The sequence below is a fragment of the Triturus cristatus genome, chromosome 3_1, assembly GCF_964204655.1.
Source record: "Triturus cristatus chromosome 3_1, aTriCri1.1, whole genome shotgun sequence".
Classification (NCBI taxonomy): Eukaryota; Metazoa; Chordata; class Amphibia; order Caudata; family Salamandridae; genus Triturus; species Triturus cristatus.
In genome coordinates this window covers 637,508,669-637,536,593 of record NC_140583.1, presented here as the reverse complement: position 1 = coordinate 637,536,593, position 27,925 = coordinate 637,508,669, and the positions used below count along the sequence as shown (strand labels likewise).

At 48.1% G+C, this 27,925-nt stretch overlaps 1 protein-coding gene across 7 annotated transcripts in view; it reads left to right on the top strand.

Annotated features, from left to right (window-relative positions):
• The window catches only part of ZWILCH (zwilch kinetochore protein), a 479,149-nt gene that overhangs the window by 54,255 nt on the left and 396,969 nt on the right, over positions 1-27,925 (top strand). For all 7 annotated transcript variants that reach the window (XM_085644606.1, XM_085644607.1, XM_085644608.1 and 4 more), the window contains exon 2: positions 13,249-13,297. In XM_085644606.1, coding sequence (XP_085500732.1) covers positions 13,249-13,297 — 49 coding nt within the window. The remainder of the gene's footprint in view (positions 1-13,248; positions 13,298-27,925) is intronic.

Sequence of the window (27,925 nt, the reverse complement as noted above, 5' to 3'; positions counted from 1 at the left end):
TGCCGCTGAGTGCCCGTATTTGCCTTGTCTACGGAAACTATTGCTATCGCCATTGTGGGCCGCTGCAGCCGAGGAGCTGTGCCGCTGAGTGCCCGCATTTTCCCTACTACGAGAATCAGTACCACAGCCACTGTGGGCCGCTGCAGCCGAGGACCTGTGTTGCTGCAGGCCCTCATTGGCTTTGCTACAGGAGTCCTTACTATCACTGTTTTGGGCCGCCGTCATTGAGAAGTTTTGCCGCTGAGTGTCCATCCCTTCTTTGCCACAAGAATCATCGCTATCGCTATCGTGTGCCGCTGCAGCTGAAGAGCTGCGCCGCTGAGTGCCCACGCTAGCCCCACATCGGGAGCCTTGTCAACTTCCGCGTGCACCGCTGGGTGCCGCTTTTACCCGTCCCAGGATTATCGTGAGTGCACGCTGCGGATCGCCACCGCCCAGGAACTGTGGCCGCTGGGGGTCAGCCTGTCACCCCGCACCTTCGCTGAGGAGCTGTGCCCCGTGCCCCTTTACATCCTAATTACCTTGTACATCACCGGGTCGCATAGATCTCGGCTCCGAACCATGTTCGTTCCCCGCGCACGCACAAGTGCTTTCATCGCTCTTGAGACGAATCTGTAATTACATGCATTGTGGTTCCTTGAGCATTTCTCAGTTTCGTGTTTAATCTATATAAAGAGAACTATTTTTTATAACTACTTGTGGTGTCTATTTTGTAGCGTCTTTCCTGCGTTGTTGTTTATGGTCCTAAATGCTTCACACACTGCCTCTGAGATAGGCCTGTCTGCTCGTGCTACGATACCACAGGGTTGAGCAGGGGTTATCAAAGGGTGTAGCTCCCTTACTCTGATTTAGGAAGAAGGGTCACTATTTGACATCGGCGCCAGCCACTGTCGACTAGAGACCCCCATTTCTAACATTGGTGGTCAGCGGTGAGGATCAGGACTTGCATTTGTGATCCACATACAATAACCAGTGTACGCTACTAGTGAGGGTAAACCACGTACGGTTTGATTTTGGTTCTATTGCTGACTATGGTTGCCAGCCAAGTATTTTTTGTTGTTCTGTGCTGACTGTGATTGCCAGCCAGGTGATGTTGGTTCTATTGCTGACTGCGATTGCCAGCCAAGTATTTTTGTTTTTGTGTGCTGACTGCGATTGCCAGCCAGGGGATTTTGGTTCTATTGCTGACTGTGATTGCCAGCCAGGTGATTTTGGTTCTATTGCTGACTGTGATTGCCAGCCAAGTTTGTTTGTTGTTCTGTGCGGACTGTGATTGTCAGCCAGGTAATTTTTTGGTTGGCTCTGTCCTATTGTTGACTGTAGTTACCAGTCATGTCTACACTGGGAAGGCCAGCCTCCAATGCTTCGGAGAATCTCCTCTTTGAGGAAGATAGGTTAGAAACATACACTGCCAAACAGCTAATGTCTTTTTGCAAGCGATTCACCGTCCCTATTGCGGGCCTTTCTAGGAAGGAGGAATATCAGAAGGCCCTTAAGGCCAGGATGAAGGCGAGAGAATCCGCCAGGAATGAGGAAGAGGACGCTGGAGGGTAGCAGGATGAGGATGAGGAGGTGGGTTTAGTGGGAGGTAAGGCACTTTCCAACCCAGGTACTAGTGTGTCCTCATAGTCTGTCTCCAGAAGAGATGGCGGACAGAGAGAGAGATAGGAGGCATAGTTTGCAGATGGCCAAATTGGAAGGTCAGAAGGACCTAGAGAGCAAAAAATTGGATATTGAGAATAATTGGTTGGCATTTGAACTGGAGAAAATGAAACTTGAACATCAGAGAGCATTGAGGGAGTTGGAGATCAAAGCTTAGAGTTTGGAGATCTCCCCCTCTGGTGGCAGCATACCTTTAGTACCTACCGAGAGTAGAGTGTACATACCCAAGGATGTCATCAAGGATTTCCATAAGAGTGAGGATATTGGGCAATGGTTTGCCGCATACGAGATAGCCATGGTGTCCCACCGGGTCCCTGAGAAGGATTGGGGAGCGGGGTTGTGGGGACGCTTTGTGAGTGATGGGAGGGATACCCTGTTAGACCTGCCTGAGCAGAGCAGGATGGTGTATGCCCATACGAAAGAGGCCTTGATGACGCGTTACGGTTTGACCCCAGAAATGTACAGGCAGAGATTTAGGACCTGCAAGAAGCTAGAGGGTACCACTTGGGTTGAATATGTGTCTTTCGTTTGCAGAGCAATGGATCGCTGGGTAAAAGGTAGCAAAGTGGAAACCTTTGAGCAGTTGTATGACTTGTTCGCATGGGAGCATTTATCTAATAACTGTTTTCCAGAGCTACGCCTGCACCTTGTTGATAGCAAGCTCACTAACCCTAGGAAGCTTGCTGAGGAGGCAGACAACTGGGTTCGCACCCGGGTTCGCAAGGGTCTTGTGGGAGACTTCGCCAAAAGGGGGCAGGGGCCCCAGCAGAGGAGTGGGGGGGGGGACAGGGGTAAACGGAGAGAGTTCCAGAGAGGGCCCCAAAATAATTACCCAGGGAACCAAGGAGTGGTGTCCCAGTCTCCCCCTGATAAGAAGCCAGTGCCCCCGACAGGTAGGCCTGTTCAGAGGGGGCCCCTTACTTGATTTAAGTGTGGTCAAGTGGGCCACAGGTATTATTATCCTCAGTGTCCCCTGAAGGACACCAATGCACCACCCCGTGCACCCCCCTGCCAGATTGCCAGTGTAGCCCTGGGAGGGGAAGAGATGGGTGTCCAAAGTGGATGGGATCCCGTAGAATTGACCCTTGTCTCGCTAGGAGAGTTTGAAAAGGTCCCTAACCTCGCACTGCCTGCTAACACTAAGAAGGGTAGGCAGTGGGTAACAATCAATGGCCATAGGGTGGAGGCTCTGAGGGACACCGGGGCTAGTGTGACTGCTGTCAGCTCCTGGTTGGTGTCCAAAGAGCAGATTGTCCCCCATGCATTCTGCCCAGTAGTGTCAGCAGACAACTCTGAGAGCCAGTGTGAAGTGGCTCAAGTTCCCTTTGAGTGGGGGGGGGGTCTCAGGAACTCTACAAGTAGCTGTGAGGCCAGCCATGCCGGTTGACTGTCTGTTGGGCAACGATTTAGAGAACTCCCCATGGGCTACGGTGGAGAGGAAGTCTCATTTGGAAATGTTGGGTCTGCCTGAGTGGGCGTGTGCGACCACTCGGTCCATGGCAGCCAGTAAGGATGTTCAGAAGGACCTGGAGCCTTGAAAGTATGGCCCAGGCCCCTGCCTTAAAGAGAAGAGGCAGGGGGCATGGGAAACCGGCCCCCATGGTTCCCACGGTCCAGTAAGGAGCAGACCTTGAGGGGGATGCCCTGGAACCTACAGGAGAACAAGTAGCCGAACTGGGGGACCTACCCATTGGCAGCAGGAAGGAGGGCCCACCAGGGAGGAATTTTGTGAAAAGCAGAGAACGTGCCCTTCTCCCGAGGGACTGTGGCGGCAGGCCACAGCCCAGGCAGCAGGTGATCAGTCAGGATCACATCTGATCTATTGGGAGAATGACCTCCTTTACAGGGAGCCTAAGGCTGCTGAGCCTGGGTCAGCCCGTGTGCTGGTAGGGCCCCAGCGCTTCAGAGCCTTCCTACTGGGGTTGGCTCACGATGTACCATTGGCCGGACATCTGGGGCAGACTAAGACCTTTGAGAGGCTGGTCACCCACTTTTATTGGCCCCAGATGCGTAAGAGCTCAGATGCTCACTGCAGGACGTGTGAGACTTGCCAGGCAAGTGGAAAGAGTGGGGGGAAGATCAAGGCCCCGTTCCAACCCTTCCCGGTTGTCAGTACTCCGAGCGAGTGGGCATTCACATTGTGGGGCCTCTAGACCCCAAGACAGTCATGGGCATCAGGTTCATCCTGGTCTTGGTGGAGCATGTCACCCGGTACCTTGAAGCCATCCCCCTCAGGACAGTGACTGCCCCCGTGGTGGGACGTGCACTGATGGGGATTTTCTCCCGTGTGGGATTCCCCAGAGAGGTGGTGTCCAATAGGGATACTAACTTCATTTCCAAATATTTGAAGTCTCTGTGGGAGGAGTGCGGAGTAACGTACAAGTTCACGACTCCTTACCACCCCTAGGTAACGGGCTGGTTGAGAGATTCAACCGGACCTTTAAGGGCATGATTATGGGCCTAGAGGAGCCCATGAGGCGCAAGTGGGACGTCCTCTTGCCATGCCTGTTGTTTGCTTACCGTGAGGTGCCACATAAGTCTCTAGGGTTCACTCCCTTTGAACTGCTCTATGGTCACCCGGTAAGAGGGCCTCTGAGTTTGGTCAAGGAAGGCTGGGAGCAATCTCCCAGAAAGCCTCCCTAGGATGTGTTTAGCTACATGCCGGCCTTCAGGAACCAAACTCGGCGTTTCAGGAAACTTGCTGAGGCAAATCTGGAAGCCAGCCAGGAAGAGATGAAACGCTGGCACGATCACAATGCCAATCTGATCGAGTTTCAGCCTGGTCAAAAGGTTTGGGTCATGGCCCCAGTGGAGCCCTGTGCGCTCCAGGATAAGTGGACCGGCCCCTTTGAGGTGGTGGAGCGCAAGAGTCCTGTTACCTACTTGGTGGACTTGCAGTCTCCCAGGAACCTTCTGCGGGTCCTGCATGTCAACCGCCTGAAGCCCCACTTTGAGAGGTCTGAAGTGGGCATGCTTCTCGCTACAGATGCTGGAACGGAAGAGGAGAGTGAGCCTCTGCCTGACCTCACGTGGACAGAGGAGAAAGATGGGTCAGTGGAGGGTGTGGTCCTCTCCACCACACTGACCCCTGAGCAGCAGAGTGATTGTCGCCAACTGTTGGGACAATTCAGTGATCTGTTCTCCCTGGCACCTAGTGTCACTGATTGGTGTGTCCATGACGTGGACACTGGGGATAGTCCTCCCGTGAAGCATAAGGCTTACCGAGTGACTGACCGGGTCAGAGTGTACATTAAGGAGGAGGTCTCCAAAATGTTTGCTTTAGGGGTGATTGGGTGCTCTAGCACCCCTTGGTCCAGCCCAGTGGTCCTGGTACCCAAGGCTGCGGTGCCTGATGCCACCCCAGAACTTCGGTTGTGCGTGGACTACCGAGGTCTCAAATCAGTCACCAAGACTGACGCGCACCCCATCCCCAGAGCTGATGAGCTCATAGATCCGCTGGGGCCTGCACGGTTCCTCAGCACGTTTGATTTCACATCTGGGTTCTGGCAGATTGCCTTGACCGATGGGGCAAAGGAGAGGTCGGCGTTCTCCACACCTGACTGGCACTACCAGTTCCGGGTGATGCCCTTTGGGATGAAGAATGTCCCTGCCACCTTTCTGAGGTTGGTCAACAGAGTGTTGGTTGGGTTGGAAGATTTCAGCGCCGCCTACCTGGATGACATTGCAGTGTTTAGTTCCTCATGGGAGGACCACCAGCGCCACCTCTGGGAAGTGTTGATGGCCCTCCGAAAGGCGGGCCTCACAATCAAGGCAAGCAAGTGCCAGATTGGGCAGGGTTCGGTGGTGTACTTAGGACATCAGAGTGGGGAGCGGCCAGGGGGCGCCCCTGCAACCCAAGATTGAAACCATCCTGGCTTGGGAGCCCCCAAGGTCCCAGACACAGGTGAGAGCCTTTTTAGGACTCCCAGGTTATTACAGGAGGTTTGTCAAGGAGTATGGCAACAAAGCAGCTAAAGATAGTGAACTGGACTGACACCTGTCGGAAAGCTTTTGATGCCCTGAAGACTGCCATGTGCTCCGCACCAGTACTTCAGGCGCCCAACTTTTCAAACAAATTTGTTGTCTAGACAGACGCTTCCGAGCATGGTGTGGGGGCCGTTCTGTCACAGGTCAATGAGGAAGGCCTAGACCAACATGTGGCTTTTATTAGTAGAAGGTTGCTCCCCCGGGAACAGAGGTGGAGTGCAATTGAACGTGAGGCATTTGCTGTGGTCTGGGCATTGAAGAAGCTGAGGCCATACCTGTTTGGGACTCACTTCCGGGTTCAGACAGACCACAGGCCCCTCAGATGGCAGATGCAGATGAGGGGGGAGAATCCAAAGTTGTTGCGGTGGTCCATTTCTCTACAGGGTATGGACTTTACGGTGGAACACCGCCCTGGTACAGAACACGCTGGCGGTCTGTCCAGATTTTTCCACCTCCGTGATGATAACTCCCAGGGGGTTGGTAGTTCTCCCCACATTTCAGCTGGAGGAGACGCGTGTTAGATCTGGCACCATTGGCGTAGGACTCCCTTCCATTTTTGTCGTTTATGTCTCCTTCATGGTTGCTGGCGTTCGATGTTCTGGGCGCTGTGCCACTGCCATTCAGTGACACAGCGCAAATGCTCCTTATTATAAAATAACTGATGAGCCGGTGTTGACCTAGTAGTACCAAGGAACATGCTAGGGAGATCGTATTTGGTATGCTTCTGCTCCAAATATTAACGTGCATCTGGTAGTAGTGATTGTCTTTATGTTCTACGTGTGCAACTGCCGCTTTTGGAAAGTAGGTATCTTTTTGTCTAAGTCTTTCTGTGTGTTTCACTGGTATGTGTATTGGTTGTCTGGTTTAGAGAGCCAGGGCAGGCCGGGGCCGACCTGGGTCGAATGGAGCAATCTGCCGTTGAAGTATGGGGAGGGGTGACCCCTTTGATCGGAGCAGGGCTGTGCCTGGCAAGGTGAATGATGGCTCCACCTCCCGCTGGGTGTCAGATGGTGGGCCCCTCTCCCTGGAAGGGAGGGTGCAGCCTCGTAAATAAAGTGACCCAAGTCGACATCAAACTGGTTCTGGTCGGGTCGAGTGATTTGTGACTTTCTCAAGAACAAAGACTTTGGGGGTATAAAGATCTGAACTGAAACCCGTTCGTGGTGTGTAACTTCGGGATGCCAAGACGAACCTCTGGCCGTGTAAACGAGAGGGAGAGGACTTTGAAACTTTGATCCATCCACTGAAGCAACTACCCAAGGGCCTGAATCGAGCTTGCCTCCTGCTCACGTCTTAGGGATATTAGACTTTATTCATCAGCAGCCCAGATTCCTATTGAGAGAAATTCTACTCACAGGTGAGGCCTCTGTCGAGAAATCCAAGGCCTCTGGGTCTACTGTGGGGAACGCCCGCATTTGCCTTATCTACGGAAACTATTGCTATCGCCATTGTGGGCCGCTGCAGCTGGGGAGCTGTGCCGCTGAATGCCCACATTTGCCTTATCTACGGAAACTATTGCTATTGCCATTGTGGGTCGCTGCAGCCGAGGAGCTGTGCCGCTGAGTGCCTACCTTGGCCTTGCTAAGAAAAACCTTGTTGTCGCTATTGTGGGCTGCTGCCGCTGAGGAGCTGTGCCGCTGAGTGCCCGCATTTTCCCTACTACGAGAATCGGTAACACCGCCACTGTGGGCCGCTGCAGCCGAGGAGCTGTGACGCTGCAGGCCCACATTGGCTTTGCTACAGGAGTCCTTACTATCACTGTTTTGGGCCGCCGCCATTGAGAAGTTGTGCCGCTGGGTGTCCATCCCTACTTTGCCACAAGAATCCTCGCTATTGCTATCGTGGGCTGCTGCAGCTGAAGAACTGCGCCGCTGAGTGCCCTCGCTAGCCCCACATCGGGAGCCTTGTCAACTTCCGTGTGCACCCCTGGGTGCCACTTTCACCCGTCCCAGGATTATCGTGAGTGCACGCTGCGGATCGCCACCTCCCAGGAACTGTGGCCGCTGGGGGTCCGCCTGTCATCCCGCACCTTCCCTGAGGAGCTGTGCCCCGTGCCCCTTTATATCCTAAGTACCTTGTACCTTGTGCATCACCAGGTTGCACAGATCCCGGCTCCGAACCAAGTTCGTTCCATCCGCACCACAAGTGCTTTCATCGCTCTTGAGACGAATAAGTAATTACGTGCATTGTGGTTCCTTGAGCATTTCTCAGTTTTGTGTTTAATCTATATAAAGATAACTAATTTTTATAACTACTTGTGTCTATTTTGTAGCGTCTTTCCTGCGTTGTTGTGTATGGTCCTAAATGCTTCACACACTGCCTCTGAGATAGGCCTGTCTGTTTGTGCCACGTTACCACAGGGTTGAGCAGGGGTTATCAAAGGGTGTAGCCCCCTTACTCTGACTTAGGAAGAAGGGTCACTATTCGACATTGGTGCCAGCCACTGTCGACTAGAGACCCCCATTTCTAATACCCGTGCGTCTGCCAAACCCGTTTTGGTCTGTCTGGACTAGCAGTGGGACAGCCTCCACTAGCCTGGTGGCTAGCAATTTTCCTAAGATTTTGTAATCCAAGGTTAATAATGGACGGTACGACCTCATAAGGAGGCTTTATATAGCGTTGTGTAGTATTTTTATAGAAGGAATTGTTTATTTGCTCCTGTGTGTTGATTAAGTTGACTTCCAGGGCATATATTGCAGTGATGGGTGGTTGCGTAAGATTGCTTTTCAACAACCATGCAAGTGTCTTGCCTGCTTTGTCGCCTAGCCAAATATTGCTTATAGTCTAGGACACATAGTTTATCCTGTGTTTCCTTGTGTGCTAATCTTGATTTAGTAAGTGAGGGTATTGTGTGGGTCCATAGGGGCCTTGATTTCGCATTGTATTTCAGTTTCTAATTCTTGTAGTTCCCTACATAGGGACATACGAGCGCCTACACTGCCTGTATGACCTGTCAGCGCAAGACCACCTTGAGGGCGTCGCATTCAATGCCGGCATGTGTGGCTGTTCCATCATTAGTTTGAAAGTATGAGGTTATGGATTGCGATATGGTGGCGCTCAAAGCAGGGTCACAAAGTGCCTCCAAAGGGAGGCGCTAAGTTGGTATACTAGGTCTGGAGGCGCCCCAGGTCAGTTGAATTTGTAGGGGGCTGTAGTCCGATAACGTGTGAGCTAAGTAGTCAGCGTGGGTCACGTGTCAATGCTGTTTCTGTGCAATAAATAGCATCTATGGGAGTGTATAGGTCGTGGAGTGTGGAGTAGTGTGAATATGTTCGATCTGTGGGGTGTTTTGCATGCCAGCTGTCAAACAACTGCATGTGTGTGGCCCAAGTGGACATATGGTGTGCAAGCCCAAAAGCCGGTGCCCCAGGGAGGGGAGGACGAGAGCGATCCGTGACTAGGTCGGGTACGCCATTGTAGTCACCCCCCCCCCCAGTAAGTAGGAACCAAGGGTTCCCTAAGAATTGCTGGAGTTAACGTCTGTAACAATGTGGACTGCCCTGAGTTAGGCGCATAAATTGAGACCAGGGACAGTGGGCGACCATCTGGAGAGCCTTCTAAGATCTTAAAGCGGCTTGGGGGGAGGAGGAGTGTTAACGGAACGCGCATGCGCATTATTTGTAGTGGAGTGCCTGGAGCTGCCCATATCAAGGCACCTCTGGCATAGCCAGTGTAAGTCGTGCCAATTGCTGTGCCCCTCCACCGCTTACTGAGGGACTTCAATGTTTGCTGCGTTAGAGGAGTCTCCTCAAGTAAAGCTATGGAAATTTGTGCCTGCGTAAGTATTAGTAGACTTAGTGTAGCTTGACACAACCGGCCAGACCGCACACATTCCAGGTCATCGATAAATAATGATTCCCTTGCATTTACACCAGTAATGAAGAGACTGCAGATATAAGCTCCCCTCATACATCGTAAGTTTAGGTAGCGCAAAGCAGAAGGACCTAGTTTCACCCCACCGTCTATTAGAAGTACAGGGTAGTTCAAACAAGTAGAGGTCATAGCCATCTTGCCATACATTCTTTCTTAAACCATTCAACCTCCCTCAGCTGCCCAAACGATCAAACACTAGTACTTTCTGGGACCCCTTTGGGTGGAAACGTGCTTTTTTAGGTCTTGCACCTAGCGTTGCAATATGTAGCACTGCTCGCGCAGCGCAAGACATTTAGTAGGTGAAAAACGGGGTTTTGAAAGCTGACCAGACGCTAGAGTGTGTGGTTTTGCTCTCGCTGGCTGCCATTAGGTTTCGTGTGTTTTTTTTTTATTTTTTAAAAAAGGCACGCAATTGGGCAAAGGCGGGCGCATGTCCTGCCTTTGCGTCACCCATTCCCACTGGAGTCTAGGATGCGCAGTAACGCGCGTTTTGCCTCGCTGCCGTGCTCCCTTGCCCCTGTTCCTATGTGGTACGCGCGCACCACTGGTTAGCCATGCCGCCGGCTTCTAAGAGTCCGTGCTGAAGAATGAATGCGCGCGGGTGATTTATGCTGGCGTTATGCAGCAGTGTCGGCACCCATTTGACCGCTCGCGCTGAAAGGACGGTGCAGCTCGAGCTCCGGCCTGCATCCCCCACCGCGTGCCCCCCGCAGCCTACATTCCCATTCAGCGAGTCCTTGGCAAACGTCAACTCTGACGGCATAGATGACTGCCTGGCTACTCACTAACAGCAATGTCCCAATCCCCTATTACTTATCGAGCTGTCAAACGCAATGTCAGAATGCACGGCTTTCAGTCTCCCGTAAATCGAGCGCCGGGCTGCGGTCTCCGATCCTCAGGTTTCCGGGCACAAGCAGCCTCGCAGCAAACACGATTTCCCATCAAGTCTCACGAATTTAGGGCCACGGCTATTTAACGCATCAAAATTCATGAGTTGTGGTTTTAAGGAGCAGCGAATCCACTGTTTTTTTTCCCTAAATTAAAAGGCATCACCCGCTTTTAGAATTCTTCAAACGTGCCCGTTCATTAAGTAATACACAGCAGAGCCGTGTGCCACGTTTTACATCGGCAGTAATGAAATTGTTGTCCTGAGCACAAAGATTAACTGTTATTGTGACAGTAATCATGCACTGTGAGCTAGTGTGCCAGTAACCGTGCCCCATCAGTTATTGTGCATGCCATCAGCTGCTTCAGAAAGTGTCTGGGTAGTAATTATGCCCCATCATATGTTAACATGTCTGTAAACATGGCACACCAATTATTGTGCCAGTAATCCTACCCCATTCGTAATTTTACGTGGAACAACGTCACAACAGTAACCGTGCATGTTAAATAGTTACTTCTGATTCGTTAACAGGCTTGTTAGTCCCTCCTTAGCAATGCTTTGTCTGCATTTGTAAGCTCCCATGTGATTCCTTCCGAGTTGATGTCGGCGAGTCACGAGTGCTCGTGAGAGCGGCCTGTGTTACCGGAGAAGAGTGTTTGTGTGGCTGGGCTTCAAGCAGGTGTGTGCCTTCTGTTCTGTGATGAATGAGAGGCGGGGCTTGAGGCACCAGGTGTTGTTTATCAACGTGACCTCTGTGCAGGTTGTTATGTTGACCTGTCTGTGCATTTCGTGGACATTGTGCACCGGGCGAGATGTGGTGAATGGAAGAAAAAAGTTGTTTGTGGAACAAAACTGTAAAATGAAGTTACTGTAATTGGAGTGCTTTACATAGTCCTCGAATTACGAACATTAGCCTGGGTTACAAACTCTACCTCCACAAAATAGGCAATCATAAAAAACGCGTTCATAAAGTTACTCTGGCTTATTTCATTGGTCACAGACCGGATACATTTTGAGCTAGCCTAGAGGGCTAAGACACCTGCCGCAGAGAGCTATATGTTGAAGCACTTATCACGGTATTTTAACACCTGTAACATAACACTTGTAGTGGAGTGATCTATGTGCATTCTCGGGTTTGAATCATCCTAGAATAGCTCAGCGGGTTAATGTGCCTGCTGATTGTAGCATGTATGTGCAGGTCTGGACCTTATGTAGTATATCTCACTGGGTTGATACTTTTTTAGAGCTCCATGTGCTTCTTGCAGATGGCAGGTTAAGATCCTGGTAAAAGCGCTCAGTTTGATATATGACCACTTCAAAGAGCTCAATGTATCTATCGTTCAAGGCATAAGTGTCAATCCTTGCAGGGTTTAATCTGTCATTATTCTAAGGATGACATAATGGGGTTCGGTTGGTAGCAATGAACTCCTAAAATGCCCAAAAACAGTTTGTATTATGTGCTATTAATTGTTTACAAATACGTTTACACAGTGAACAAGCATTTGCAATGCAATAGGTCTCGCATTAGTAAAAGTTTGAGCTATTAGCGTTGCTGATAATAATGCAACCCCAATAACTGAAACATTTAGTAATGCGAGACCTAATGCTTGTTTTTTTTAACATCACAATAGCCTGCAGGGCCTAATGTATAATGTGAATTTTCACTTGATTATGACACTTATGGGCTTCATTGGTCTAAATACCCATTTTCTATTTTTAGATGAAGAGGCTGTTAAAGGGCACTCTCAAAGTGTGGACTATCTGATCATGTATTTGCCCCTAGCAAATCCATTATGTCCTTCATTACCCCTCTATTCTTCACGTTTGTGTACGACTCGAGATATTATGTAAATCCATGTATATCCTACACCATCCGCAATTTAAATTATTTAAATGTAACATTTAAAAATATATTAAATCTTGCAAAGTATTGTACCCAATGATAACTAGTTGTCTCAATGACTTTCAAGTAATGGAGGTTATTGGTTGGTCGAGCGACCATTTCCTCCTTCATTGGTGGTGTACCATGGTGTTTCCTTGGTCCCTTTCTTTGTGCTAGAGTTTATTTTTTTTTAAACTAATGTTGGGGCCAGGGCACATGGAACTTGCAGGAAGGGTCCGATTTGAAACCTAGCATTATATATTTTTCAAACTGCACTAATTACATTTTATATAATATTTCCTTCTCTCAATATTTTTGTTTCCATGTGTGCACTTTTTCATGCCTCAGTTAACTTTTATTTCTTTATTGTACACTACTTTACATCTTCTCAATTCTGATTGTTTTAAAGAAAATGTCACCCTATATGTCTGATAGTTAGTTTCGACCATTGGATGTCTGCTGCTCAAATCGGTGCATGGTCTGCAGGTGGAATTTCTACTATAGACATTGATCTTTTTAAGTGATACAGAATCCTTATTTTTCCTGAGATTTTAATTTCTTTTGTGTGCCCCCCCCTCCACCTGCCCACACCACCCGCTGGATGTCAGTTTTGCGATGTGATTTTAGCCAGCTTTCGCCACATTTATAATGGTTAAATTAATCTGTAGAGTAGTGCGCATTATAGCGTTTGTCTGTAATCCTAATATGAGCGTCTTCGACCTGCCTGTACAACATTTTTTAATAATTAAAGACATTTCCAGGAATTTCAGCCACAGGTCTACTGCATGCCTTTCAAGTGATTCATGGTTACCGGTGCTAGTATTGTGAAACATGAACTTGGATGGTTGTGACCACCTTCCTTCATGAGATACATTTATTTTTGTGCAATACTGTTGTATGTTTTCACTGACTTTGTTGTTGCTGTTCTAACCAATGATATGTTGTTTTTTTTAAATAGTGCGTGGGGAAAAAAAGAAGAAACATCAGATGTGGTATTTTTCTATGAGGTAATTCTTTTTTTACTTGCGTACATGGTGCTAACTTAAAAAATGCTATTGAGTTATACCTCCCGTGTGTTGAATTTCTGTGAAATAGGAGTTGTGCCTGCATGGATCATGTTTTACTGTTAAAATTGCTATTTTGTAGTTTAACCTGTTGCACACATCTCTCCTGCAACATTGGAGTTGATAAAGCCAATTTGTATAGCGATTGTATAGTGAAACTATTTTAATTAACACACACACAACACATACAGCTTGGGCATCAGCAGTGCTAGCTTCCCTAATGCACACGGATAATCAAAACAGAACAAGCATTTGCAGAGCCAATATGTCTGGGTTTATTATGCTTACCCTTGCAGCGTTGGCGCATAGAGCAGGACACATGAAAGGAGCCAGTAGGATTTGATAGACCACTATTGTTGTAAAGTAATCTCACATTGCAATTCATCGCAAGCAATCGCATGGAGGTGAAAGCATTATGTGAGAAAGACCATTCACTACTCGAAGCTCAAGCCAGTGTCTGAAAAAAGCAAGTGGAGAGAAAGCCAAAGCTTACTGTTTTTTTTTTTACCGTTTTCAATAGGCGAGTTCAGTTAAATTTTTTTCGGGCACAAAAGTACCCATGAAAGTGCATACAGAAATAAATATGCTTAAAAACCATTTATACACTTTTCTGTCCTCATTCCATAATAATAAAAATCAATAAAATTGCAGCACCACCCTATCATTAAAAACTAAAAAGTAGTATTTTTGTAAGACTAGCCCGCACAGCTGTTTTCAAAAACATACCTACATGGAAGGTACGTTCATCGGTATTCAATAGAAGCAGTTTACTATACGCATCTCAAAAATCAATAGTGTGAAACCTCTTGATTAAGGGAAATAAAGTAGTCTTTGTGTACAAAAAATAAAAAACATTAAATAGTAAGAAGTGTGACATAGATTGGCCTGATCTCCCATTTCAAGGGCAAGTATGTATTTTTGCTTGAAAACCTATTAAGATTATTAGCAAATATTTACATTGTCTGCCCTGAGGCGAAACAACAAACTACTCTCCCATTGCCCCAAGGGACTTGTCAAATAATTTAAGATTAAACTATTTATTTTCATATTTATATTCAATCAAGCACTCCCACTCGGTTCAACAGAGTCGCTCGCCAGTCTCTCAGCCTGTAATAGTTTAAGCCAAATAGTCTGCAACTGTTTTTTGCTAATAGTGTATGGACCTCTAGGTTCCTTAAACAACTGTTGGTAACCTGCCTTACACAGGATGGATCTGCGTACTCCAGCCAAGGGATGCTCCTGCCTTTATCGCAAGAGAGGCAATCTGTGAAGATGCCTCTAGTAAGAACTGCCTCCGTATTTCTCCATGCGGCGAGCCATAGCAAGAAAGGGCGGGCACTAATCTTCAACAAATGGGATGTTCAGTTCTCTGTGACATATAATATTCAAGGTAGAGATCGGTGCCCCTAAGATTCTTCTAGAGAATCTGTTTTCTTCAGCTTGGATTAAGTTGCACTTATCAATACCCCAGACTTCAGCCCCATAGGTAGTGATTGGGAGGCACTGCATTTTAAAAATCTTCAATAGAGGCTCAAGGGCTCTCACCTTCCTGGGTTACGGTAAGCTAAACAAGGCACTGATCACTCTGGAGCATTTATTCCCACTATATGCTATGTGCGCTCTCCATGACCCATTATCAGCGAAAACCAATCCCAGAAAAGAGAAAGTGCTTGTGCATTTTAGACTATATTCGCCCAGTGCTACAGATGCCAAATTATGCTTCTTTGGGCTGCAGGTCATAATGAAGCTTTATTAAAATTAGTGCGTAAATCCAGCAATGTCATAAAAATTACAAAACAACGTACTAACTGGCAAAGGGCCTTTGGAGTACTGGCCATTAACATGGCAACATTGGCATACATTAGTGATGTTAAAAAAAGAGCCTTTAGCTTTAGGGACATCAGGCGTAGTGGTTAGTAAAACAAGCATTTGCAATGCAATAGGTCTCGCATTTGCGAGAGTTTAAACTATTGGCATTGTAAATGACAATGCCTTTTATTGATCCGTTTCGATTATTAACACATAAATAAAAGGCATTATCATTTACAAAGCCAATAGCTCAAACTCTTGTAAATGCGAGACCTATTTAATTTCAAAGAAGCAACAGCCATTATCCCAGCTGCTTGGAAAGTGAAAGTGCGCTTGGGGTGCTGAAAACAGAAATACAGTGAAGCACATTTAAAGTGGTTAGAATAATGCACATTAAACAACAACTTCAAGGCAGACCGACTTTCCAAATGCATGTCCATTCTGGCTCGCTACTCAGTGGGCGCTGCACACATCTGTGGGGTATTTTCAACTTTTCTATCTGCAACAAGAACATCCTTCCGTTCCTAAGCAGCCAGATGTGTTTACACGACTGGCCTTCGTTCAGAACTCTGTCCAATCACAACTATCCAGTGAAAGCTTCAGAATTCAATTTGTGCATATTACGAAGAAAAAAAACACTGCAGGAAGCTGGCCCCATTCCAGTGTGCCCCATGTGAAAATAACGAACAGCCTGCAGTGATTATCAAACCTCTGATCCTGAGTGTTACAGTGTAAGGAAGTAGTAAGGTGGGCAGCAGGGCACAGGCCATGAGAACACCACAACTGAATGCAAGACATTTATTGCCGATGCCACTCAAGATGGCTGGCGCTATAGAGTAGCTGCATTTCTGCATTGCTTTGTATCCCAGACGATGAAGCAAAGCTCGTTAGCAGACAGGCAGCATGCTGCACCGTAGGTTGTGATAGGCCAAAAGATGTGGCCATTGTTGTGTTTGAGTGTCAGGCGTGATGACTGCAGTGATGCTCCTAAAACGTCAGTCGCTGGGCTTAAGCATCTAGTGGAGCATAGAGGGCTGTGTGGGTATGATGGAGTCGCCTTATATTATTGCCGACATGGGGGCGCAGACTGCCCGACATGGGGGCGCAGACAGCCCGACATGACAGTGCTCCTGATACACCAGGAATCATCCACAGGAATCGCTCTGTCCGAAGCAAAGTCCTGCATCCTAACAATTCTCATGTTTGCTCTAGTTTTGGACACCTCCCCAGCTGCCAGTGGCTGACTTCCAATTGGGTGGATGATGCCTTGTGAATATGTGAACTCTCCCCCATGCCCCCCACATCAAAAAGGGAAACAACATCCGCTGTGGGGTTGTACCCCGGCCTTTCCCTCCTGTTTCGAAATGTCCCTCTTGGATTTCTGAAATGTTGACAAGGATGTGCTGAGCCCAACCGCAGTCTTGAGAAATAACGTGTTATTATTACCCAACCTGGTGGCACTCCTTTTATGCCCCCTGCACCCATGAATCGGATCGCGTGAAATTCGATCCCGCAGATTGCAGACAGACTTATGCAGCAGGCGCATGAACCCACCGAGGTGCCTTCGGCCTCATTAATATTTGACAGCTTATGAAAGCCTAATGGCGGTTCACAGAGACTGTTCTAGGCACAGAATAGCAGGAATAGACTATAATGTAATGTGTGTCGATTGTGCAAATCACCGGGTGCAACATATATGCTACCAGAAATATAAATAGATATTTTGCACTTTGTATTATTTTATTAAGCTGTGGCACTGCAACTCTATCATTATCTACACGTATATTCTATTTTTTGTTTCACTGTGTATATATAGTCCACTTTTTTATTGTACATCGCGTTTTTACGGTTTCACATCTTTTTTTAACCCGTTACTTGAATGTCCGTTTGTGAAATTACTTTTAAAGCGCCTTAACGCTTCCAAGATCTACTTCATGCTATATAAAATATCAAATAAGTAACAATGCTGGTATATAACGGCATGCATACTTTACACATAAATCACAAGAAAATGGACCTGGGATCTCCAAACAATAGTAATCTACGCATGCACTTAAGAGCAAAACTTTTATCGCACTACGGAATTTAAACATAGGTGTGGACACGAAGCACATTCAGTTTGAGCGCTGCGGTATAAGCTACCCGAGCTCAAGAAAAGAGAAAGGGGACAGTCCAAGAATAACGAGCAGCATGCGCTGCCCGCCTCTCCTGCACACCGACTCCTGCCGCAGCCTTGCGCATGCGCCTCTGCCATGTTTACGTCAGGCAGAGATGCTCCACACACAAAGCGCGATCTGGCAGACGAAAACTGTGGTTGGTGGCCGCTGCTTCCGGACTACACGGAAGTCAGTTTAACATAATCAGCCACTAAAAAGCAAGCTAACAGGAGCCACGCCAACATTCAGCAAAAGGCAAGCAGCCGGAGAAACTACCGGCCGCTTGCCAACACATACAGATTACTTTAGGTCTCGGTGAGACAGCGCATGCGCTGCCAATACGAGACCTAAAAAGGAGGAAGGTAATTTATATACAAGATAAATGAAAGCGGGCTAAACCACATCCTTGTCTCGCGCATCTACAGATATCCACATCCCGAGACCTCTCCCCCTGAGCATTAATTCTTATTCTAGCCTTAATGCCCCTGTGCAAGTATTCCAAAAAGTGCACCAGTGCTTCATCCATGCCAGGGGTTAATAAGGTAGACCACACCTTCAAAAGGTTTACACTGTCAAACGCAGTGGTCAAGTCCATGAATGCTAGATAAATTGGGCAATTTTTGGCTACAGTGGATTTTCCTATTTGCAAGTTAAGGTTAAGACACTGCTCTACTGTGCCGACTTTAGAACTAAAATCCTACAGACTGGGAAATAAAATACTGAATTCGCTTCATTTCTTTCTTTAATCTATTGTATAGGACCCTGCCTAAAATGTTTAAAGTTGTATCTATTAATGATATGGGCCTATAACAACTGGGCTGAGAGCGATCACCCTTTTTAAAAATAGGCACTATAATAGATGATGACCATGTATGTGGTGGCGGGGCAAAAGCAAGACTATTAAACATTCTGCAATAAAGGCGCCCAGAATCCAGGGTTATATTTTAAAAGATCTATTGACATCCCATTGGGCTTTGGGCCTTGCCCCCCAATAATCTGGCTAATTGCATCTTCTACTTCCCTCAGGGTCAACTGTACTAGATATAAACACACTGAAACCCGACTTAGTCTGAGCAGTTAACTGTACTTTTTCAAAAACATCTGAGGTTAGTTAGGAAAACCTTTTAACTTCCCTCACAGGCTAGGTTCACTGCCACTGGCCTGTTAGTCCAACTGTTCACTTTTAAATAAAGCGTCAATACACCACAGTCCTTACACAAGTCAACAGACAATCAAAAAAATGTTTGACTAACAAAAAGTGTAGGAAAGGTCAGAAAGTACCTCACGTTAGCATCACCCTGGGGGGAAGCTAGTTGGTACTCACAAGCTTGCCCGCTTTATCATCATCGGTAGCTTTCTTGACCGTGAAAGGGAGAAGAAAAGTGTGTGTTCTTATTTCTCAGAGCTGAGAAATCACACAGAAGAATTGTATCATAAAAAGCATATGTAAATGCACTGTCAGTGCTAGTGTCACTCAGTGCCCACTGGTCCCCGTGATAAAAGAAACAATGCAGTTCCCCGTGATAAAAGAAAAAATGCAGTTCTCAAAGTTTAAAATGGGGTACGACTAAGCAAAAAACAGCAAACTGGCCATTGTCACTAATTTTTTTGGGGAGGGAAGATGTATATTCAAAGGTGGTTGAGAATTTTGTGTTAGGCATATTACTAAAAATCATTATTATAAAAGTTAATTAAATATATAGCTGGACCGCTTTTGTACCTCACTGCCAAAAAAGTGGTGTTAACTATCTCTAAAACATTCACACTGCCTCCTGCTTTATTACTCACCCAAATAGCCAACCAGCCTATTGCACACCCTGACCTAGAGAGAATTGCTGGGTTATAACAACATACAAAACCATCTTTATGTATTTCATGCGTCAGCCAAGTCTCCTGGAACATTAGAACATCAAACTGGATAATAAAAAGAAGACAGTCAGGACATAGCAACTTTGATTGTAGCCCTGCAACGTTCCAACTCATGATTTTTAGCTTATAGTCATTAGGACATTCTATTGTGCTGGGGCTAGACAGAATCTTAGGAACAGGTTCGGGACCCATCACATTAGATTCCGAACTAGACCTGACTGTAGACGCAGGCCTCAGTCAATCCAACCCATTAAGGTAGAAAACGTGTTCCATTGTGCAAAGATTGGTGAAGGGAGTATGGATTCTCAATGCCAGTGGTTTGTCAAAATAACCAGGAGGGATGCTACAGATATTGAAATTAAGGCCGCTGGAGTCCTCTTGCTGTTTTGGTATATTACGCACGCTCAGTGGAATACGAACAGTAATAACAATGCAGTCGCCCTCAGTGTTCTTTCCAGAACGACCAACCCACCTCTGTACCATCAATATAGCATTACTGTGAGCAGGGTTACAATTGTTGTGTTTACTAAGCCAGTTAACACATTTGTTCCATAGCTCCTCATAGGATTCCTGTTGAGTCTCTCAAAGGTGGTACGCCAGTTAATACCAAAACATAAGGGCAAGCTGCAGGTGGAAGACCCAGAGCATCCATGCTGGACACATGCCTTTTTCATTTCCACGGGGTCACTTTTATTGCTATAGTTAAGATGGTCATAAGGTCTGGCTCCTTGATTATTGCTAGTTTGGCGACAGTTGTTACACCATTCTCTTTGGTGCTTTCCTCAGCAGGCCGGGTCAGTCTCTTTCTTTTGCTGAGTTCTATCAGAGAGGTCGGCACCGGAAGATCGTTGCAGAGCTGAAACTTGGAACAAAGGTAGCCATTAGATGGTGTGGAGGAGTTATCGTGAGCTGTTCGGCCGCCGTCCTTGTTGGCATCCAATATGGGGGTGGGTTGGGGGGGGGACATTAGGATCAGCGCTCAGACACTTCTCCAACCTCACCAGCCGTTCATCATGGATATTGCCAAATCTGTTACAAAGGTTTTCAAGTAATAAGGGATCGGCAGGTAGGTCTTCAAAGGCCAAACCGCACAAATAGGATTATGAGATAAAGTCAGAGGTTGAGGTCGAGAGAGATTTACAGCCTGGGGGAAGGGGAGGGGCTGTATCCACGAAAGTAGTTAATTGCTATTACTAGCAGCCCAGGAAGGTTGTTTCCTTTTAATAACTGTCTGTTTACTAGGAACTCTTATTCTTTTTACAGCTGTTCTTTTAGGGGGAAGACCCACAGGTGCAGTCGTGTGACCTGCTGGGACAGGGTTATTACTGACACTCAGAATTATTACTCGTCGTGTTTGTGCAGGAGGTAATGATTTGTGGCAGCATCGCCCCCCTCAGAAGAGATGGAAGCAGCTGCGTTTTCCCCTGTAATCTAATGATGATATTCTCGAACTTAATTCAATTTTGTTGGAAACGATCCCCATGACTCTTTCCAACATGGAGTCGATGGAGACATAGGAATGGGGGCAACTGATCCCCATTCATTCTTGCTCTTTCCCATAATAGATTATCAACCTCTCACCTGACTGCAAAGATGCTGTTTTTCCAAAGTGCTGCCACCAAAGTTCAGAGTCTAGAACCCAAGAGGAGGAGGGACCCAGCCCGGCCTCCCACGGCCGCAGATGGGCCCTCTCTTGGCCCGGGTGCAGCTGGGCCCTCTCTTGGCCCGGGCGCAGCTGGGCCCTCTCTTGGCCCGGGCGCAGCTGGGCCCTCTCTTGGCCCGGGAGCAGGCGGGGCCTCTCTTGGCCCGGGAGCAGGCGGGCCCTCTCTTGGCCCGGGAGCAGGCGGGCCCTCTCTTGGCCCGGGAGCAGGCGGGCCCTCTCTTGGCCCGGGAGCAGGCGGGCCCTCTCTTGGCCCGGGAGCAGGCGGGCCCTCTCTTGGCCCGGGAGCAGGCGGGCCCTCTCTTGGCCCGGGAGCAGGCGGGCCCGCTCTTGGCCCGGGAGCAGGCGGGCCCGCTCTTGGCCCGGGAGCAGGCGGGCCCGCTCTTGGCCCGGGAGCAGGCGGGCCCGCTCTTGGCCCGGGCGCAGATGGGCCCGCTCTTGGACCGGGAGCAGGCGGGCCCGCTCTTGGCCCAGGCGCGTCTTACTCTGCGGGACACCTCAGATAATTATATGGTGCTTCCAGGGCCGGCTTTAGGGCGGTGCGACCGGTGCCACCGCACCGGGTGCTGGCTTCCTGGGGATGCCGTGCTTGAAAGTTTATTATGCTTTTGAAGCACCTGCTGCAGCGTTTCTTTCCCCCGGCAATTAACAGGCCTCACATAAATGTCACAATAACTCCTGTGATTAATTATCCTCCTGGAGAGAGATCAGCATTTTGCATAGTTGAGGTTTTGACTTATGTGAAGTTAGTGCAGAGGGTTAATATGTTGCTTGCGGGTGAGGGGAAAAAGGTCATCATCCCTTACTAGTCATGTAATAAGCATGTATCCTTCTTGTACTGGTTCTGGCCCAAAAACAGGGGGAGAGGCCCCCTAATATGAAGTAGGATTTTGTAGGTGTATCTGGGCAAGAGTTTAAGTTTTAAGTTAATTAGGATGAAATATCCAAATCAATGCAGATAGATCCGATGATATTAATCATATATTCGTGCTTTATTTGTCAGGTAGGAAAGGAAAAGAGATGGCACAGCCAACATGTGTTTCGCCCCCTAACAGGCCATCAGGCCTAGGGCTTCCTCAGGGCGGGTAATCACGTAATGGGGTATCTATGAAAGGATTGGGTTTGTTAACCCAAGATTCTCCGGTCTCTGCTAATGCCAGATTCGGTGAGTTTCTGCGGCTTGGGTCGACCTAATTAACTTAAAACGTAAACTCTTGCCCAGATACACCTACAAAATCAGAGGGTTAATATGCCTGCTGCAAAGAATGTGTACCAAGTAGATTACAGAGTGGGTATGATGTAAACAGATCAGCAGGTTATTGCTTTCAAAAGAGACATCCTTTTGTTACTTGCAATTTATAACTTAAAGTCCTAATATAGAATAGTGAGCTATTAACTTTCATCATAGAACTGCATACACACTGCAAAGTATACATTATTAGAAGATTGATTAATATTGCAAAAAGGATTAATTTGGCTAGGTGCTGTGCTGCTGGGAGAGTGTTGGGAGCCCACCGTTGATGACAAGAACTCTACCTATATTCCGGGAGCCTGTGTGTGCGCTCTTTCTGCCGGCGGGACTGCGAGGACCAGGGTGCTCAGCGCGGAAACCACCGCTGCACCTGGGGCCTCTTCCCGCCAGCTCCTCCCTTAATTAGCACTATTTAAGACTCGCGGGAGCCGCTCGCTGATTCCAACTTGTGCTGTGCTGCTGGGAGAGTGTTGGGAGCCCACCGTTGATGACAAGAACTCTACCTATATTCCGGGAGCCTGTGTGTGCGCTCTTTCTGCCGGCGGGACTGCGAGGACCAGGGTGCTCAGCGCGGCAAACACCGCTGCACCTGGGGCCTCTTCCCGCCAGCTCCTCCTCTTAGCCCTCACCTTATTTATCCACGCCCCCTCCTCACGCGCTAGCGGGACGCGCGCGGGGCGGAGCTCGGGGCGAAGACCGGGCAAAGAGCGGGCCGTTTGAGGCCGTTAGAGGACGGGAGAGGCTGGGCCTGGGCTTCCCCTCCTGGATCCCCCGGAAACCCTGGCGGAGTGTGAGGGCTATTGTCTAGTTACGCGACCCTCAGCATTTGTGCCCACGCCCTGAAATGGCAACAAGAGAAACAAGGAGTAAAAGTGCCAAGGCTCTTGAACCCGCACCAAAGGGAACATTGGACAACTACTTTGTGAAAGCTGGGTCCTTGCTAATTGAGGATATAACACTCCTGGAGAGACGAATATCCCAAGAACTGGACTGGGTGCGGAGATCGTCCATGGGACCTTTGGCTCTGGCAAAATCACCTGTGGTAAGCACAGAGCTCCTTACGTTGGACACAGGGGTGGATGGCACATTTAATCTTTCTGGGACATTGGACATATCAAATTGTACCTCCCAGTTAAGCAGAAAGGATCCCAATGATCTTGTTGATTTTAGTATGTTAACCCTCCCTCCTGCTCAACCCCACCCCATATCTATTACAAACCCCGCGTCAGATTCTGACAATGTCAACTCCATATGCCCAAAAATGACAAAGCGGAAGGGAATTAGGGAAGGAGCTATCCTGAAAAACAGAGGAGGAAGTAAGAATAAGAATGTGCGAAAGCCAAATATCCCAAAACCCTCCCTGAACCCGCTGTCAAAAAGCCTCAGCCTAAATACTAGGGGAAAAATGCAAAAAGATAGAGTTGAGACCTCGCGCCTCAAGCCATTGGAGGAGACAAGTAATCAAGTCGAATTAAACTCGCTTGAGTCTATTGAGGAGGATGTCACCCTGGCAGATATAGGCGCCCTCATGAGAAACCTTTTAAGCCCATTGGAAGAAAGACTAATAAAAATAGAAGCTAGGCTTGTGATCATAGAAAAATCTACAGTGCAACTAGCTGATAGTCTGAAAACAATGAATATTGGTAGGACTAAGGCTCCAGATAGGGCAACCAAAAGGGGACCCCCTCAGCCTACAAATGAGACCAAAAACGCTACACACATAGTGCACCCGGCATCACTTGCACCGTCCCTAAGCATTAACATTCACCCGAAGGCAAATGTTCCAAAAAATCATGTAGTTCAGCTGAATCATCCCTCTTCGTCTCAAAATAGGGTAAACCAAGCGGGGCTAAGTGATTGCGCTCCAGACAAAGCACCGAACAACGGGGAGCTATTAACGGGGGGTGTGAGCAAGAGGCTAGACCCGGGGCCAATACACCTTCCACCAGAGGCAGCCCCATATACTGTTGTTCTGGTGGGGGTACCAGAATTGAATCCTGCCTCCAAAGAATCCACCGCTCCGTGAAGGTATATTGAGCCCTGTTCTTATGGTACGAAGGGTCTCATGGTTGGGCAGTTCAACCAAATCTATAAATGGTGACTGTGTTATAGTCAACTTTAAAGACCATAGGACCGTTCTGCATATATGTGGATGGACCCCAGAGGAAGAAGGGACTACTGTTAAATCATTACCCCTCTCTTTTTTCTATCCCCCTCCAGTACATGAGAGAGAGGACGAGACTTGGGTGGGTTGGAAACAAAGATCGACAGGGTGGGGAGATCTCAAAAGAAGGGAAGTTTACCATCACCCCAGAACCCAATATCAAGGGCACCCTGAAATCCATGCACATTACACACACTCCGAGAGGCCGGGTGGAGGGCTGCTAAGAGGATGGAAAGAACCACCCAACTCTCGAAGACAGGAGCTAGCCCACTATACCTCCAACATGGACGATGAGGGATGGGAAATCTGCCATAGGAAGGGCGGTAATTGGGGTGCAGGCGGGCAAAATTACTATCCCCGGAGACCCCTCCAGCAATGCCAGCAATTCTACCTTCCAACCTATAACAGGTACAGCCAACTAGACATGGTAGATTGACTGCCTACATACAGGGGCAGGAAGTCTAACTCTGTAGTATGGGAGGCTGTGGAAGAAACTAGTTTAGAAATAGAGCCGCCCAATACCTTCAAACATCATGGGGCTCTGAGTAATTCCATTGGCAATTTAGACCGTAATACAACAGGGGAGGCTGGGGATCGAGCCAGTTTTGGATCGGAGCCGCCCAATACCCAAGAATGTCAAGGGGCCTTGGGCGATTCCATTAGTAGGGCAGGTCATGGTGTGGGGGAAGAATCAACCACTCTCCTAATACCACCAGAGATCACGACCAGCAGTAAAGGGATTGACTACACATATACCACTTCTTTGAATGATAGGCTCCCCATACTAAAAATACTATCATGGAATGTGGCGGGCCTGGGTAACAAGTCTGACTATCAGGAATGGATAGAATACATCGACTCCAAAGACTTATGCATGTTCCAGGAAACTTGGGAGAGAGAGGAACATGCAAGGCAGGGATTTGCAGTATTCTCCATTCCTGCGAAATGGGGAGGAAGGGGGCGCCCATCGGGTGGACTTGAAACCTGGGTAGCAGTGCACCTGGGATGCAAAGCCACGCGCTTTCCAGTGGCATCAGAAGACATACTTGTGGTCCTATTGGAATGGTCTCATCGCTGTAGACTAGCGGTGGTAAATGTATATTCGAGACCGGTAACCATTTCCCAGGAGTCACCCACCATCGATGAGCTAGCGGATCTTTTGACAAAACTTCCCAAGGGTTTCCCTTTCATAGTGGGCGGGGATTTGAACTCACACTATGAGCCCCTGCCAGGTCTCCTAGATGGGGACCTTCTAGAGGAAGAGATAAGATGGCGAGTACCATCGCTAGTATCTATCCCGCCCAAAGCTTGGAGCCCATTGGCAGTGCAGATTACTGCTTTAACTCTAAGACATGGGGTTAGGGCTTGTAATGGGCGAGCCAAATCTGATACCCCGAGTAAACCCACATTCAATCGGAAAGGTAGTGAATCAAGATTAGACTACATCTTAGTCCAACTATCCTCGTGGTTGCACGTCATTGATTTTAGGGTCACTGATAGAGAAGACAGCGACCATAATGCCCTGGAATTGGACTTACTCCTTCCCGGACGGGACCCCGGGGAAGCAGAACTACCCAAGATAAACCCTGATATAGTCCTTGAAAACAATAGGAGAAGAATCAAGTGGGAAAAAATCGCAGCAAGTACAACCAAGCTCCCACAGTTTTATAAAAATGTTATTCCTATTTTAGAGAATATGGCGTTTCTAAGTGATGAACCAAACACAGGGGATATTAACAAACAAATCTGGCTTAACCACGAAGAAGTCACAAAGACTCTGTCCATAGATCTATTTAATAATGGTCCAAAGAGGGGGGTGGAAGGAACCAGCGTACTTGGTACAATGCGGTATGCCGCAGAGCAAAGAGAGATCTTTTGTTGAGTATTAAGAATCGCAAAAGTAGGCCGGAAATTCATGCTAGGAGACTCGAATATAAAAAGCTGATTGTCAATGCAAAGATTGACTGGGAGCAGAACAAATGGGAAGAACTTGCTAGCTCCCTAGCGTCTATGGATTCACGGAAGTTCTGGAGAATCGTCAACTCAGGTTCTGGGGAACTCGCCCCGGCAATAGAGCCAAATATTTCCTCTAAGGCCTGGCAGGAGCACTTTCAGTCTCTGTATACAGAGGAACCAGGCCATGGGGGTTGCACCACTATTACGTCGCTCTTTAATTTCGTGGAAGGGGACCCATTTTCACTTAGAGAGGTCCGGGATGCCATAACGGGCTTGTCAACTGGAAAGGCGCCTGGCTTGGATGGCCTTCCGGGCGATCTTTATAAACAAGAGCCGGATATATGGGCCCCTTATTTTTTGATGCTATTTAACGCGATTCTAGGGGGCATGGAGGTGCCCTGTACTTGGCTGGGCACAGAGGTGGTCCCGATCTTTAAGAAAGGCTCGCCCCTGCTCCCATCCAACTACAGGCCCATCAGCCTGATAGATGTGTCCCAAAAACTCTTTGGGAGGCTTATCTTGGACCGCTTACAGAATTGGATAGAGGAGGCAGCCATTATGAGCCCTTACCAGGCCGGGTTCAGGAAAGGGGTTTCCACTATGGACCAAATCTTTCGCCTCAACCTCATTTACTGGAGGACGGCACTTATCGAGGGCGGCAGCTTGTACACGGTATTTGTGGACTTGCGGGCCGCCTTCGACCTGGTCCCCAGATCCAAGCTCTGGAGTGTCCTGGGTGAGCTGGGAGTCCCGCCAGATATCCTGGCTATTTTGATTAAATTGCATCAGGATAACTTCGCGCGGGTCAGGTGTGGCATGATGGGGGGCTTAACCGAAAGATTCCCCGTTGACAGGGGGGTGAGACAGGGATGTGTGCTTGCACCCACCCTGTTCTGCCTCTTTGTCAACGGGGTAATTGCCCATCTGTCCAGGCTGAAAGACATTGATGCTCCCAAATTGAACGGCAGCAGGGTGCCTGCCATAATGTTTGCAGATGACACCCTGCTGCTGTCCAAATCCCCCATGGGAATCCAACGGATAGTGGACGGGTTCTTGAAATTTTGTACTGAGAGGGGCTTAGAAATCAACGCCTCCAAGACAAAATTTATGATCCTAAACCCTACCCCCTCAAAACGTCCAAACCCTTTGTTGGGTGTGGTGCGATTGGAGAGGGTTTCCACATTTGAATATCTGGGGGTAACCCTGAATGAGAAGATGACATGGGGGACACATACGACTAAGACAAATTTGAAATTATTGCAGAAGTCGGGGGCATTTTGAGAATGATGGGCAAATCTATATATCGCCCACTGGGCCCTATGATACAGATTTATAAATCTCAAGCCTGGGGTTCAGTTGTATATGGGGCGGAACTTTGGGGCCATGTTCCTGTAAAAAATCTAACAACTACAGAGAATAAATTCCTCAGACAACTAGTGGCCCTCCCATCCAGCACGCCATTGCTCCCCTTGAGACTGGACTTAGGTCTAAGGTCAATTGCCGAGGAGCTAGGTATAAAGCCCCTAGCCTTTTGGCGACGAATATGGAGTAGCCAGGATCTCAGTGATTACAGAAGTGAGCTCCAAGAGTTCCTGGCTTTACCAAATACTTATAACATCCCCTGGCTAAAATACATAAGGAGCACATGTGAAAGTTTAGGTCTCCCGGAATTATGGACCGACCCTGCTAATTCAAGTAGGAGGAT